This window comes from Ctenocephalides felis, unplaced genomic scaffold (genome assembly GCF_003426905.1).
Source record: "Ctenocephalides felis isolate EL2017-DRISC unplaced genomic scaffold, ASM342690v1 CF-g0.4_SCAFFOLD_03571, whole genome shotgun sequence".
Classification (NCBI taxonomy): Eukaryota; Metazoa; Arthropoda; class Insecta; order Siphonaptera; family Pulicidae; genus Ctenocephalides; species Ctenocephalides felis.
This window is the reverse complement of record NW_020539725.1, coordinates 6151434-6168786: the sequence shown is the minus strand read 5'-3', so window position 1 is coordinate 6168786 and position 17353 is coordinate 6151434. Positions and strand designations below refer to the sequence as shown.

At 29.4% G+C, this 17353-nt stretch overlaps 1 protein-coding gene across 1 annotated transcript; it reads right to left on the bottom strand.

Annotated features, from left to right (window-relative positions):
- Positions 1-3242: 3242 nt before the first annotated feature.
- On the bottom strand, positions 3243-17332 carry LOC113385516 (protein lava lamp-like). Its single transcript, XM_026623371.1, is given in 12 exon segments — positions 3243-3376; positions 3445-3602; positions 3846-4192; positions 5494-6592; positions 6880-10512; positions 10515-12669; positions 13312-13459; positions 13580-14194; positions 14197-15230; positions 15399-15558; positions 15763-15855; positions 17207-17332. Coding segments are annotated over 11 exon segments (9522 nt in total). The 5' UTR covers positions 17207-17332; the 3' UTR covers positions 3243-3296.
- Positions 17333-17353: the final 21 nt, after the last annotated feature.

Sequence of the window (17353 nt, the reverse complement as noted above, 5' to 3'; positions counted from 1 at the left end):
AAATATCACTGATGCATCCATAACAATGTACGTTAGACAAAAACTATAAGCAGCTGCTTTACTAGGCCATCAACAAAACATAATACACTGTTATGATGTTCATTTCACACTTTTAGTTTTTGTAATATTTTACAAAATATCATCTAGCACAGTACACTCATGTTAGATTATAGTACAGCTTAAGTTTGAAGAAGCAAGCCCTTCACTTAAAAATTATACAAGCAGCATTTAACAAAACGCGAAAAGGTCAACAACATAAAGATGGCGGTGGTATTGCCAAAGCTGTAACGTTCACGAAGTAGTGTTGCCATATGTCAAACAAGCTCAAAATTCAAATTTAATTTGATCCGTATTTGTAACCGTCGTATCATAGATAAAAGAAGAGTATACATGTTTACTTATCTATGAGAGTAATATTTATGTTATATGTAATACATACATGTATAAGAGTATTAATTATTATTATTATACATTTATTGCCACAAAATATTTTTATTTAACTGTATTATTTTTGCCTTCTTCGCAGATTTCTATATTTTTTAATTTTTATTAACTTCCTGAAGGAGAAGTTTGTTTTCATCAAAAAATCCGATTCGCTAATTTTATGTTTTCTCGACGTTTCAAACCATTTTGAATCCAATGAGAACAAATTTATGACCAAAAGTCTGTATGTGTATGTGTTAATTTATATTATAATTATGACCAAAAGTGTGTGTGTATGTGTAAATTACACATAGACCTTATACAATTTCATGGACTGCTAGTCCCCATACATTTCTCAAGTAAAAAAGTGTCAAAAGATGTTCTATGGTATGAGGGCATACGAGGGTAATTTCGCGGCCGAGATATGTCAAACTCGATCGCTTAAACGTCAAATGAAAGTCCGTGTATTCGAAATTGTTGGTAAAATATTATATAAAATACAATTTATGTTGAACTTATGAATGTAATGAACTATTTATTTATTAATTTATTTATTTTAGTTATACAAAGTGTTTAAGGGAAATTAGAAAAAAAATTTAAACAATATTTTACATATTATAAAATTCACTGAAAATAAGGACAGTTGGCTAGAGCTATTATGGGAAATTAGAAACCAATAATGAAATATTTGTTTAAATGTAATATATTTATTATTGGTGTTTAAAAAGCACAATTTTCGTATGAAAGCGGAGTACATATTTATCAACTTTGCTTTTCTTTCTTTCTTCATGGTGCATTCTAATTGTTAAGTAAATTTTTGCGACAAAGTGATAAGGTCATGATAATGCTGGACAAATTGCTGAAAATAACTTGATCTAAAAAAATGTGCAAGTCCCAAGTCATTCAACTTTCAGAGATCATGCTTTCATATGAACTTTTGTACATTAAATTTAAAGAATTTTGAATTAGGCTTTCAATATATAAACATAAATTAAACATTTCTTCGGAAGGATATAAGGATATCCTCGATTTTTTATATCGATCAATGTCGAATTTCCCGGAATACTTGCGAAGCATACAGAACAGCACAAAACAGGTTTTACTGCAATCAGGCACCTTACCTAACACATTTTAGAAGACATTTTACTTTTAACAATTTTACAACAGGTATATTTTTATCCTCTTTTAGTTTAAAAACCCGAACGATCAAACATCACGTGAACCCAAGTAACTGCAAAATTTAAGCGATCGAGTGCATTCGACTAATCTCGGTAAAGCTCGTGTTCGTATTTGACATATCTCGGCCGCAAAATTACCCTCGTACGCCCTCATACCATAGAACATCTTTTGACACTTTTTATGCGCTCAACTAGCAGTCCATGTATTGTATAAGGTCTATGAAATTACATGAAAATGTGTATGTGTGAACAGATTTTTCGCCGTGAATCGACGTTTTCTCAAAAACGGCTGATGTATATCGATGAGGACCATAGATAAAAGAAGAGTATAATGATGAGGACTATTGTTTGTCAGTTTTGTGCGACGATCGGCCAAGCCGTTTCCTTATAAATGTTTTTCGTCCACGTTCTAGCCCGCAGTTCTGAATCGATTTTGAAAATTCAAAAACCGTGCTGATTAGTTTTTGGTAGAGATCGGTCAGGACGTTTTCTTGTAAAATAAAGTGTTAAAAAAATTTCGACGATTTTTTTTTCAACGGTAGATACCATAGTCTTATAGATCATGCTAAAATATTACGGCCCTTCGATCGTTTAACTCTAAAAATTCGGCAAAGTTTGCAAAAACTAGTATCGTTATTTTGGCATTTGTCAAAATAAGACCGACGTCATCGACGTTTGCTCAAAAACGACTGAACCGATTTCAGAAATTTAAAAGCCATTTGATGTATCTCGATAAGGATTATCGTTTCTCAGTTTTGTGCGGAGATCGACCGAGCCGTTTTTTTGAGAAGAGTGTTAAATTTTCGTCCACGTTTAGGCTCACCGAATCGATGTTAAAAAATCAAAAACTACTGATTAGTTTTAGGTGAAAATCTACCGAGCCGTTTTCTTGTAATTAACTGTTGAAAAAAGCCGATTTTTATGGAACTTAAGTGCGGTTTGACAATAAATCACAAAACACACGTGGTATAAGGCGGATTAGTATAAAGAAGCACCTAATATTGTTCGTATTTAGCATAAAGAAGCACCTAATATTGTTTTCCCCTGATAATTTTTCACTTTAGTTTTGAATTTATATAAGCCCATCATTGATTTCATCATTGATTTCATTGAATTCATCTGGTAATTTGTTGTGAACTCTGTTTGCACTTATCAGAGGGCTTACAAGTTCTTTATTAATCATCTTGGAGTATTCCATGTGAAAGTTTTGGTGATCGTGAATATCTTGACTTATTTCTCTATTGTAGAACATGTTTCAAATTTAATTATTTTTGCAAAATTTAGTACTTTCTGTTGTTTGTTTGTAAATATATAAACATATAACATATAATAAATATAATGGTCTCAGAAGTTATATTACATATTACGTAATATAAAAATATTAAATATGTTACTAGATCTCAATTAGATTCTAAATTTCTATTAATAGTTTTAATAATTAAAAAAGTAATTCAAATGCTGTTACATTTTAAATAATTTCTCAGAATATAAATATCTAAATTAAATTTTATATAAGGAATAAAACACAATAACTTCAAATATTATATTATATTTGGATATTTAAACAAATAGTCTGCCTAATAATATTTATATAAAATATCTATTCATTATATAAATAGTTTATTTGTACAATGGAAAATAACTTTAAGTATTTAAAATTACTCTGGACTTACACACTAATATATATCTTTTCTGCTATAAATGATCAACTTTTTTTGTACCTTTTCCCCACAACCAGTTCAATAGCGAGGTTGATGGGCCTTGATAATCACGAGCTGTAAAACAGAATGTTATTTATATTTTATTTCTAATAAATTTTAATAAAGCAAATAATTTTTCTTACATAATGTGTAATCAGCATCAATCAATTGTTGTTTGGCTTCTTGTGGAAGTTTATCAAAATCCCTCTCAACTAAGGCCATTTGTTGTTCCTGTCTAAATTTCCTGTCATCAAATATCCTTAAATCTCGGGAATGATCTAAGGCATGCAATTCAGATAATCTAGAAACATATGATAACTTTGTACTACAAGATCAAATCAAGGTTTATTTCGGTTGAAATAAGAATTATCTTGATATGCAGATAATTGATTATAAAAGACAATATTAGTCCTAATATCTTATATATTTGTAAATCTAGACAATCTCTCTATAGCTCAATAAATCAAATTTAATTACTACTATAAATTCAAAAAAAAAAAATATTTTAATTTTCATTTCTGATAATCTAATTTTTATCACTTACTTATTTTTCAACATTTCAAAATCTTTAGTTTTCTTCACTGTGGCTCCTTTTTTGACTTTCTGATCTGCTTCGTTAGAGGCAGTTGGACCATCAGTGGTGGATGTTTCTTTGTTTGAAGGGCTAATGTTTTCAGTCAGTACATCATCTCTAATCGATTCGTTCAGTCGTAAAGCGTTCGAGAGCCTTAATTGAAGAGTATCCCTTTCTTGTAATAGTGACATAACTTCCATAGTCAATTCCTCACAGCGCATATCTCTTTGATGGAGCATGTACATTGCAAGATCAAGTTCTGATTGATTTGCAGATGTAGGATTTGAAACAGATGATGTACTTGGTTGATTTGGTAACTGAAAATTAATTATGCAATTATCATAATAATTAATTAATAATATTTATATTGTAAAAGTTTTATTAAGAATTTCAAATAAAAACTAGTTGGTATTGGTATTTCGCCTTAAGGCAAGTTACATGATCTTCCCCGATACGTGTAAATAATCGACTTAAATCAATAAAAAATAAATTAATTTATGAGTGATTAAAAGTATTCCGAATGTATTTATTACACATATTTGAAAACGAACGAAGGAGTATTTTCTAAAAGCAAATTTTCGAGAATCCTACATTTTTATAATTGAACCAATTTCCGTAGGACTTTAATGGTTTAGTACGTTCAGTAAGTTCATAAGACCATGATATATATCGCCAAAATTAAGTTCCATAAAAATCGGCTTAATTTTTTTTCAACAGTTAATTACAAGAAAACGGCTCGGTAGATTTTGATCTAAAACTAATCAGTATCATTCCCAAATAATATTTTTCGAACAGTTTTTGAGTTTTTAAAATCGATTCGGTAGTATGAGCTTAAATGTGGACGAAAAGTTGAACCCTTTTTTTCAAATTAGAAATAAACGGCTTGGCAGATCGCCGCACAAAATTGACAAACGGTAGTCCTCATTGAGATACATCAAATGGCTGTTAAATTTCTGAAATCGGTTCGGGCGTTTTTGAGAAAACGTCCATGAAAAGTCTAATTTTGACAAATGCCAAAAAAAATGATACTAATTTTTGCAAACTTTGAAGAATTTTTAAAATTTAACGATTTGTCGTAGATCCGTAATATTTTAGTATGATCTAAAAGACTATGGTTATAATATGCCGTCAAAAAAAATCATAAAAATCGCCAAAAAAATTTAACACTTTATTACAAGAAAACGGCCCCGCCGATCTAATCAAAAACTAATCAGCGTAATTCTCACCCAATATCTTTCGAACAGTTTTTGAATTTTCAAAATCGATTCATAATTGCGGGCTAAAACGTGGACGAAAAATTCACATACGCACACACATACAAACAAACGCGCGCGCGCGCCTCACATACTTTTTCCAAATTTGGTCTCATTCGATTCAGAATGGCTTGAAACGTCGAGAAAACATAAAATTAGCAAATCGGATTTTTGATGAAAACATTAACTTCACCTTCGTTAAAGTTAAAAAAAAAATCCGCATTAATTTTTTATCATGAATATTAACTGCTTTCGGCAATAAAGACTTATATGTAATAATTGATACATTATTGTATATTAATTAGAGATTTAGACTTTAATGCAGTACTATTATAATAACAAAAAAAAACTTATATGTTTCTCACCTTCTTGACTGCAGCAGCTTCTAGTGGTGATACGATTTTGTCGGCATTCAAACCTAGTTGCTCTTTCAAAGTTACCAGTTCCAGTTCCTGCGATTCTAGAGCACTTCGCATTGAATCCATTTGTTTTCTTTCTTCTTCTAAAGTTAAAGCCAAGTCTTGAATTTCCTTTGAAACAATGTCTAACTCACTGCTTTTTTCGGCCAATGTTTTTGTCAAACCTTCTATATTAATATTTTTTGAAGATATATCAATTTCACTTTGGTGTTTGAAATCTTCATATGTTCGACTAAGCTCGTCAAATTTAGATTCCAAATTAATGTAATCCTGTCTCTGTTTATTTAGAATATCATTTAGTTTCCTTATTTCTTCATTAGCATTTTCAATGGATTTTGATTGAGCCTCAGAGTGCTCTTTTTCCAGAAGTTTTATTTTCTCATCTTTATTTTTATTATCTTCTTCTAATGCATTTAATCTAAATCGCATGTCCTCTGTTTCTTTGGTCAATGCTTCTACATGACTTTGTTTATCTTCAATTGCAACGCGCAGTAAAACTACTTCATCGTCAAGTTTTGGCGAAGAATAAAACTTTTCAAGTTCAACATTGGAATTATGAATCTGTTGCTGTAGTCCTGCTATCTGAGAAGATAAAGCAATTTCTTTTTCAGCAAACTGTGACTCAATGTCCACCAAATGTATTTTCCAACTGTCAGCAATTTCTCGGCATCGTTGTTCTACAACTTGAGACCATTGTTCATTGCACGCTCGAAGTTTGTCTTCCAGTTCTTGATTTCTTGATTTGAATTCTTTGTTTCCTTCACGTTTACCATCTTCTAGTAATTCTATTTTTTGCGTTTTCTCTACCAATTGCAACTTCATATTTTCGATTTGACTTCTACTTTGTTCCAAAGCTGTATTTAATTCATCAATATTTTGTTGTAGGCTGCCACACTCATTGGCTGATGTACTATTCTCGTTTTGCAACTGTTCTATATATTTGGACTTTTCTGAAAGACTAGCTTCAAGATTTATTATAGTGCTTTGTTGATTTTGAATCATTTTATTGAATTCGTCAATATCTCTTTTCAATCTGCTTTCACTGCTCTGAACATTATTTAAGTCTTCACAAATATTGATGTAATTTACATTTAATTCATCATATTGCTTTTGCAATTTCGCTAATTCTTCATTGTTGTTTGTTTGAAAATTCGTCTGAGCAATTTTATTGCTTTTGTCTGAAAGTTCGGATTCCAATAAAGCAATCGTTTTCTGATACTGCTCCATTTTAAGAATAAAATCTTCATTTTTATCTGTTGTGATATTAGTGTGAAGTAAACGCTCTATTTGCGATGTTGCATCAAACAATCTGGTATTAAGATCATCTATGACGTTTTATTTTGTTCTATAATCTGTTTTAGGTTCAAATTTTCTTGCTGCAAATTTAGCACTTCGTTGTTGCAAGTTTTGAAAAATTCGTTATCAGCTTGAATGGTGGTTGATGCTGATAATGTATTCTGTAAATCGCTTATGGTTTTAAGATGACCTTCAATTTCTTGTTTTAAATCTTGATTATGTTTCTTAATCATACTTAATTCTTTGTCAATATTTTCCAAATGTTCTATTTTCTGTGCTTTTTCAAACAACTCTGATTGCAAGCTGCTAATTGTATTCTTATCGCAATCGATAAGACTTTGTAATTCATTTATATATTTATGCAAATTTTGAACATCTGCATTAGCGCTCGCAATGTTTTCATATTGAGCTTGTATTGCATTAACATACTCTGATTTTTCAAGTAATTGTCTATTTAATTCAGCAATAGTACTTTTATCCATAGCAATAATAGACTGCATTTCGTTTATCTGAAGTTGATAATTTTCATTTTCATGTTCAGTCTGCAATTTTTCTATCTGCATTGTTTGTTGCTTAATTGCTTTATCAGTTTCATCTTGATGCGACGTTATGCGAGAATTATTAATATTTAGAATTTCTTTTTGCAAATTATCAATTTCGCGACTTTTATCTAATATTTGTTGGTTTAAATTATTTATTAGATCCTTATTTTCCAAAATTGTTTTGACATGTTCATCATTATTTTGTTTTAAAGACTTGACGTATTTTTCTATAATTGCCAAGTATTTAATAAACGTGTTTACAGAATCGTTTACATTTATATGTTCTGATGCATTCGAGTCTAATTCATAAGTCCTTATAATGTCTAATATTATATTTTGATAAGTTTGTAAATTTTTTTGTAATGAATCTAACTCTTCACTTTGGGAGGCTCTTGCAAATTCTCTCACATCTTGAATCTTTTTAGTTAATTCGTCTACTTGAAAACTCAAATCTAAATTGGCCTTAGATAACTTCTTTTCCCTTTCCTCGTAAGAACTCTTTTGTTCATCCAGCAACGCTTGCAGTTCCTCATTATCGATAGAAATCTCTTGAATGACTTTCTGAAGTTTTTCTATTTCGGTGTTATTCGTAAAATCATTTGAATGCTTTATTTTCTTACTTTCAGATTTTGTGATGCAAGTTGCAGGATCTTCATGCTTTGGTTGCAATTGCAATTGCCTAACCAGCATATTAAGTCGTTCCAATTCTAAATCTTGCTGCTTTTTGGATTCAATTATTTTTTCATTGGCAGCAACTAAAGCATCAAAACGCTTGTTCAAATTATTTTTATCAGCCAAATTTTTCTCAGATTCAATTTTGATGTTTTTCAATTCATTTTCCAGCTCCTCAATTCTTAATGTGAGCACTTCTTCTATGGCTGAATCTAACCCATCTGAGGAAGTACGCAGAGCTTTTACCTGATCTTGCAAAGCAATATTCTTATTCTTGTATTCTTTGAGTTTCATGATCGATTTTGTCAACTTAGTTTGACATTGTTTCAATTCTTCATTGACCTTAACATTTTCATCTTCAAGCACCTTCACTTGGTTTTGTAATGTTTCAATCTTAATACTTAAATTTGGTACTGGAAGCGTAAAAGAAGTTTGTTGATTTTCTTCCAAAAATGGATCCTCAATATCAAATGCCCAACCACTTTCTTCTTGTGGTTCATCATCATGGCATACATACGTCTTCTTTGCAACTATGACATCCTCAACGACTTCTGTTTTACCAGTCTCAGTATAAGTAGGGAGACTAACATTTACAACATCTTTGTAGACATTAACGAGTTCTGGAATACTACCCTTTTGTTCAATATCAAATTGGACATTTTGCTGTTTCAAATTTTCCATGTCAAAGATTAATTGTTGAATTTTAAAAATAGCTTCTTCCTTTTCCCTTTTTGCTTTTTCTAGCATTTGCTCCAATTCCTCAATGCGTTTTTGTAAATTCAACACCTCCAAATTATCTATTGGTTTTTGCAAATCTGCAGAAATACTTTTGGGTTGAATTAGTTCATTAACTTCTTTTTGCTTCTTCTCAAATTCATTTTGTAAGTATTGATAAGCAGCAATCATCTCCTCCATTCTTGATGCTAATGAAGATGCACCATTTTGCAAAGCTGTAACTTCATTTTCTTTTTTAATGATCAATTTCTGCAATTCGTCAATGTGTTCTGTCTTTACAGCCAAAATAATCTCCAAATGTTTCACTTTTTCTTCCATGCATTCTTTATCAGTTTCTTGATTTACTTGTGTGCTTTGATGACATTGATCTTGATTGAAATAATTTTGTGAGAACAAAGTATTTTCATGAGCGCGCACACTTCTCAGTTCATCTTCTTTTACTACAGTGTTTAATTCAGTATTCTTTGTTGATTGTTCTGAAATTATAAAGTCTTCAATTTGATTAGATGAGGTTTGGCCGAAAAACGTTTGGAAGAAAGGCACTTCATTATTGCTTTGCTGAAGTTGCTCATTTTGTTTCACTTCAACATCAGATTTTTGAGAAATATTTTGTTCCAATGATTTTATTGTTTCCTGTAAATGTTTAATGGTATTATCCTTTTCTTCTAATGCTATTTTAATATCATCCTGATTAAAAGAACTTTGGTAAAATGGAACTTCGTCAGCAACTCCAAAACTTGCAGCCATTTGTAATTGCATATTTTGCCTTTGATAAGATTCAATTTCTTTGTCTTTATGATGGATTTTATCTCTAAGCTGATTGATTTCTTCCTGCAGTCTTTCTAGTAAAGGTTTGTCTATATTGGTATTTGTAGAAAGCATTAGTTCAGCTTTAGACAGCTTCTCGCGCAAATCTTCAATTTCGTGTGCTTTCTCATCAATATTCTTTGTTAAACCTTCAGCTTCTTCTGCCACTGATAACATACTATCATTTTGCAATTTTATCCAGGTTATATCTCGCTCTAAGTCTGCCTTGTTTTGTTCCAACTGATGTAAACTATCTTTTAATTTTACAATCTCATCTTGCAAACTATCATTGCAATCACGAAGCTTTTCTAATTCTTCTGCTGAAGCTCTCCTTTCATTATGTAATATTTGTAATTGAGAACTAAAATCATTTTCCATTTCATCTAATTGTTTTTGATGCTGTTCTTCCTTTTCTCTTATATTGTCATTTAAATGCCGCAAGTCAGATTGAAGCTGCTTGTTCTGTGACTGTAAATTCATATTCTCATTTTCAATATTTCTTAAGCTTTTCTCAACATTTTTATATTCTTGTAGGCTATATTCATGTTTATTTAATTGGGATATTAAATCATGATTTTGTTTAGTTAGATCTTGTATGTTTATATTCAACTGTTCATTTTGTTCATTAAGATCTTGCAGTTTTTTCTCTAAAACCGCATCTTCATCAACCAATGCTTTCATTCGTTTTATGAGTAGATCCTCATTGCTTGCAAACTCCGAACATACTGCACTTTTTTCATTTAATTTGGCGTCTAAAACTTCCGCACGCTCCTCAAGCATTCGTCTTCTTTCTTCGATACTGGCCAAACCATCAATGAGTTTAGATACTTTTTCTTTATTACTATTATTCTCTATTTCCAGTGATTCTATATATACTTCCTTCTCATTTAATTTTGCTTTTATGCTTCAAGAGAAGTCTCATAATTAAATTTGTGCTCATTTATTCTATCTAACAATTCACTATTTTGGCTTTCTTTCTCTTGAATAGCTTGCTCCAAGCGTTTAATTCTGTTCAAAATTTCGGATTTTTCTGATTCTTTCTTTTTTAACTCGTCATTTGCTTGCAAGAGATCCTGCACTTTTTTATTTAATTCCTGAATTTCCATTGTTTTTGCATTTATTTCATATTCTTTTGATTTATTATCATCTTGTTGTTTTATTTCTTCCATAGCTTTTTCTGTTTCATTGAGTTTTGTTTCATATTCGACGCACAAAGCAGACTTTTTCTTTAGATTTGCAGCCAATTTTTTCATCTTTTCAATATTCTCTTTATTTTTGGCTTCTAATTTCTTGTTGACTTCTTCTAAATCTGCAATTTTATCATCATCTAGAGATTGCAAAGATTGCAATTGTTTTATATTGTCCTGCACTTGCATTACTTCATTTTGTTTTGATTTCAAATCATCAAGTAATTTCTCAATTTCAGTATCTTTATTCTTGATATCTATAAATAATTGATTGATTTTAACATTGTTTCTTGCAGCTTCATCCATTAATCCGTTAATCTCATTTTCCATATCCTTATTTTCGTTTGTCAAATGTTCGATTTGCTTATACAATTCCATTATCTGATCATTCAAAGCATTAATAGTCAAATCTTTATTTAAAATTTCCTGCTTATAGTTCAAACATTCCCGCTCAGTTTCTTCAAATTTGATTTTAAGATCACTGAATTCTTTATATAATTTATCAGATTCTTCTGAAGATTTCACTAAATTGGATAGCCTTTGTATTTCTTGATTCAAGCCATCGACTTGACTTTTATACATGAGCATATTGTTTGTGAGATCTTCATCTGCTTGATTTTGCATAGTACTTAGTTTTTCCATAAGTTCCAAATTAGACTTATTCAGATCTTCAATAGTTTGTTGATATTTTTCTTGTTCCTTTTCCATTTTGTAGATAACATCTTTAATTTCACAATCTCTTTTGAAAGTTGTTTGCTTATGTAATTCATATTCTTCTTGTGTAATTTGTAAATTCTTTTTAATGTCACTAAATGATTCACCTAATTCAGAAATTTTTTGATTTAGCATCTCATTAACTTCTTTGGAGTTCTTGTGTTCTTCGAGTAGTGCTTCGTAACAAGTTTGAATACTAGAAACTTCAGTATTATTACCATGTTCTTTCAAAACTTCAATTTCATTTAATAAGGTATTCATGTCATGCTGCAAAATATTTCTATCAACTGTTAATTGGTTTAATTTTTCCAATAACTCTGCTTTCTCTTTTATTACTTCTTCATTTAGTACTTTCAATTTTTCATTATCTTTCATCAAACTTTCATGTTCTTCTAGCTTACAATCTGATGTACTTTCTAGATGTGATATACGGTCAACCAAATTTTGGTTTTCAAGAGTCAACAACTCCAATCTTCCCATAACTTCTTTACGCTCCTGCGTAAAGAGTGCTATTTTCTCCATCAAATCTGAACTTTCTTCTGTTAATTTAGCTACACTTATATTTAAATCTATATCATCCTCATCATATACAACATCTTTGGAAATAATCACATCCTCCTCTTGCTCCTGAATTTCTTGTGGTTCATCTTCCGAAATCGATAAACCTTTTTCATAGTTCTCGATCTCCAATTTTTCTTTATGAGTTAAATTTTCAACAATTTCAATTGATTCAGCAGACGATACTTTCTCAGCATTTAGACGTTCAATTCTATCAATTTTTTTTACCATTTCTTCATTTTCACATATGCAAGCATTTAATTTTTCTGTGAGATCCACTTGTATCTTAGTTAATTCTATAACATTGGCTTCTAAAGAAATTTTATCTTTTCTTAATTCATCACAATTTTGAGACAACTCTTCATTAACTTTAGACAAACTATCCAATTTCTCCTCAAGTTGTATATTGTTTATTTCAGAACTGACAACATTTTCTTCTGTTTGAGTTAAGTCAGCTAGTTCGTCTTCCAATGAAGATATTTGTTGGCGAGCTATATGCAAATCTTGTACTAAATCGAATTTTTGGGATTCTAGTAGTGCTATTGAATTTATTTGTGCCTGACATAAGGATTTTAATTCCACTAGTTTGCTGCTCATCTCTGTGTCAGGAACTGTTAAAAAAAAAACTAGTTTAAACTACATATATATGTAAAACCAAAATTATAATGTATAATTAAAAATAATGAGTTTGATTTTAATATAACCCTTCCCGTCAAATACAATTTACCAACAATTCGGCGCCGCATTCTAACGAAAACGTGTCTGCTGTAAACTTGATATGACTGTGTATGTTGTTGGGTAGGGATTTGTGGTCATTGAAGAACTCACATTTACAATAATATCTAAAGTTACTGTCAGCCGTATGCCAAAGGCATAGCAGGTTGAATCCACTGTCAGTATAATTATTTTGCGTCGTGACAGTTTTTCTACAGTAACAATGGGTAGGTAGTACTGCCCTAGGGCAGTTTCGTGAGCTGAAGTGATCTCCAACTCAAATCAAGGAAGAAGAAAAACGTAAATATCGTTTTTTGTATGTCTATTTTTTATGTTTTTTTTGTATGTATTGCTCGGTGGCTTTCGACAGAAATCAGATATATGTATTTAGTAAATAAAATTAGAAAAAAAATAACTAAATAGTAAATAATTTTGAAAAGAGAACACTATCATTGATTAATAGTAAGAAGGAGCAACCTATTTAAATCACGGGCTGCATAAAGTAAGTAATGTTTTTGTAAGTACAATAATAATCTCACCCTGGTTAGTATCGTAATCCACAAGATGTAACTGTAAATTTCCTTTTTCTTCTTCTAATTCTGCAACCCTGTTATTGAGTTCAAATACTTTTTGGTTTAGATTAACTACAGTTTGATGGGCATCAGAAATCTTTCCAAATGAATCCACCTACAACCAGAATATGATTTTATTTTACGGGCATCTGTATACATGCGTGCGTATCAATTTGTGTGTGTATGCTGCAAAGTTTTAATTTAGAGAAATGTTGGGTATATATTTTTCAATTACCTGTTTTTGAAGATACTTGATTTGTTTTTTACTGTTAGCTGTAGTATCATCTAATAGCTGTTGTAATTTCAATATATCTTCATTCTTATTATGCTGATCTTTTGTCTCCTCCAATTTTGTGATAGTTTCTTGTAATAATATTATTTCTTGGCATTTAGTCTCCAAATGAGTCTTTATTTCCTTAATTTCTTCTCTTAATTTATTATTTTCATCATCCTTAATAGAGATATATGCTCGATATTCTGATAATTCATTTTCTAATAGTTGAACACGATTTTGCATCTCAGAAATCTGTTCATTGTCAACAGTTACATTTGACTGGCCTTTTTTAAATTTCTTGTTACCTTTTTTGGGGGATTTAGAGCTTTGTTGCGATCCCTGTATAATCATCAACTGAATGTCAGCACTTAATTCATTGATTTTCTTTTCTTGCTGCAAATTTATTTCAGATAAGTTTTTATTTTCATCTTTAAGTTGAGTAATTTCTTTCTCATGATATTCAGAAGGAGATTTTATATATTCATTGAACTTTTCCTGAAGATTTTTGTAATCAATATCAAGCCTATCATTGCATTCTATAAGATTTTCAATTTGTTTATTTTTCAATTCGAGCTCTTTTTCTAATTCAATAATTTTTTCATTTGAATTTTCATTTGTTGAATTTGATTTTTGTAATCATGTAATTTTCTCTCCAAAATGCTAAATTGTTCTTCGAGACGTTTGTTCCTCTCAGAAAGATCTTCTATATTTTTATCCTTTACCTCAATTTCAAATTTAAGTTTCTCGATTTCATTTTTATCGACATTTGATTCACCTTCATTATAATTATATAGGTTTTGTAACAAATGATTATCTTTTTCTAATTGCTCATTTTGCATCAATAATTCTTCAATTTTTGTATTTTTTTCACTTAAATCCGATTTTAAACTATTTACTTCTTCTTGTAAATTGGCCTCAATTTGTACAAAATTATGTTGCATGCGAACCATTTCCAATTTTGTTTCTTCTAGTAAATCAACAGTATTTTTTCCTTTTTTTGACAAGTCTTCCGACATCAAAGTAATTGCTTTTGTTTTTGAATCAATGACAGAATCTTTTTCTTTCAAATTTTCTTGTAAATCAAATACTTGGTTCATTAAATCTTGTTTTTCGTTATCCTTTTCTACTAAAAGAGTATTCATATGTTCAAGCATACTTTTATCATCTAAATTCAATTCATTTTGTAATTCTGTGTATGACATATTGCTTTTTAATAAACTATTTATATTCTCTTTTTGTCTAGATTCTTGCAATTGCGTGTTTAATTGTGAAATAGTTCTTTCTAAACTTTGGATTTTATTTCTTAACAAATCTACATCAGAGCAATCAGCTAACTCTGAACTCATTCCCACAACAGGATTGAAGACAGGCTGCATATTATCAAATTGCTCTAATAATTTATTAACTTTCAATGCAATTCCTTTTTGGTTATTTATTCTCTCTGCCATCTTCCTTTTATTTTCTTCGGTTTGTTGTTTTAATAGCATCATTTTTTGACTAGGTGGTAAGATAGGTGTAGAAGGTTTATCACAAGTTTTCTCTTTGGCTATACCTTCTGCAGCCACTTTTGAAGTTTTCTCTGAAACTGATTCTTCTAAAAGCTTTGAGTCAACTGAAAAAAGAAGATTATTTTTTATAATCATTAATGTTAAACATTATAAATTGTGATATTCATCTGATATATCTATTATCTTTGCACACTGCACTTTTTTGCACTATTTATAATAAAATGTATTATTTTTTTAAGTTTGTTTTTAAATATGATACCAAAAAAAATTACCATTTTCATTCAGAACTTTGCTTTTTGATTTATTTGCTCCGCTTTTCAGGCTCATTAACTTCTGGTAACATTCATCTGCTTTTAGTTTGACTGAAGCAGCCTTTTCCTTTTTATCCGCTTCAAATTGAAGCAATTGCTCTTTAAGCTCAGACATGTGTTTCTAAAAAAAATAATTTAAAAAAAAAAAAAAATTTAAAGAATGAATGAAATCTTAATTAGAATTATTTTTGAATGAATTTATAAAGATACTTTTTGATTTTAGAACACACACACAGAATTTATAAACACACATAGCGGTTATATGTCATTTTCAAAATAATTTAAAACCTAATTAACATAAAACTATATCTTATAATTAACATACCTGTTGCACTGACAGGGTTTGCTCAAAGTTTTCAAGAAACTCATCTTCAGAAGTAAATGGAGGCCCTGGGCCTCTATTTAATGATCCTGACATCTAAAAACAAGATATTTTTTAATTAAATATTAGATAAAGTACTTTAAACAATTTATTATCAGTTTCAGAATATTTATAATTAGTAAAATGTAAGACATACACTCAATATTTGTAAAGGGAATTTAGTTTTACTTATTAATATTCATATCATTGATAATCAATTCAGTAAATACTTTAAATTTATTGAATAGATTATCAATGATATAAATAAAATTCCTCAATACTCTCAAGGAAATCAAACTGGTCGGATGAAAATCAATATACTCAAAATCTTTAATCAATAAATCTATCTATCTTTGATGATTTCTAAGACTTATGTGTAAAAATGCTGTCGGGTGAAGGGCTTTGCTTCAGATCTCTACTTATAAGTCGCATTATGGCAAATAGAAATTTATTACACTCATAATAGATTGGTTTTTAAGTTATTATTAACATTATTTTTTCAACAATTCATTTTTTTTTGCAATCTGTTAATGGAAACAATGAGTAGAACTTGTTGACAATATATGAGAATGGGATAACATTGTGATGAAATATTAATAAAACCAAGATTATTTGATAATTGTAAATTGAAAACATTTGAAATAAATAGTATCTTAAAATAAATTATTCAGAAATACATATTTGCTTACAATTCCTAATAATTTAACTTTCAACAGGAAAATATTAAGCGCTGCAAATGTTACCTGAGTAATCAATATTAAACTAAACAATTATAATACAAAAGTTAACAAGAATTGTAGCTTGACTTTAATTGTGTAAAAAGTACTTAATGTCTTAGTTAATTATTATATTAAATAATTGATTGTGTCAACAATTTACATATAGATTGATCTTGATAATATCAAGATAAAATTTGTACATAGTAAATGTTGTTTCGGTGCCTATCAATTTTATAATTTTGTTAATTTGACCTGTGACATAATGACCAAATAGAATATTAGAAATGTGATATTGTTAACAAATTAAATTGATTGTAATTCTTTAATAATCCAATTGAAATAGATCGCTTTAACATGTGATGAAAATTCCCCAAAACTATTTTTTCAAAAAGATACTTAATAATAAAGTAAATTAATGGTGGTATATGTTTTAATATAATAATAACATAATGTTTATAAACAAGACTTGATAGTAGACAAAATACAAATATTAAAAATATGATGTATGACTATGATAATTATATTTAAAATGTGATAAAAACAGTGGACGTCCTATAAAAATACTGATAGTTAAAATTGAATAAAAATATAAGGTATCTGGACGAAAATCAGGTAGGGTTATGATAGATATATAAAATGATTATTCAAAATTATTTATAATTTTAATTATAGACTATCAAAAAACATACCTTGAAAATAAATTGTTTTTAATCACAACATGGAAAAATTTATTATTTGCTCTAAATAAACAAGGTTTTATTTCTATAACATATTCGATTTCCACGTCAGATGCAGATAACATATGTCACTTTTCGACAAAGCTTTTGACATAAACT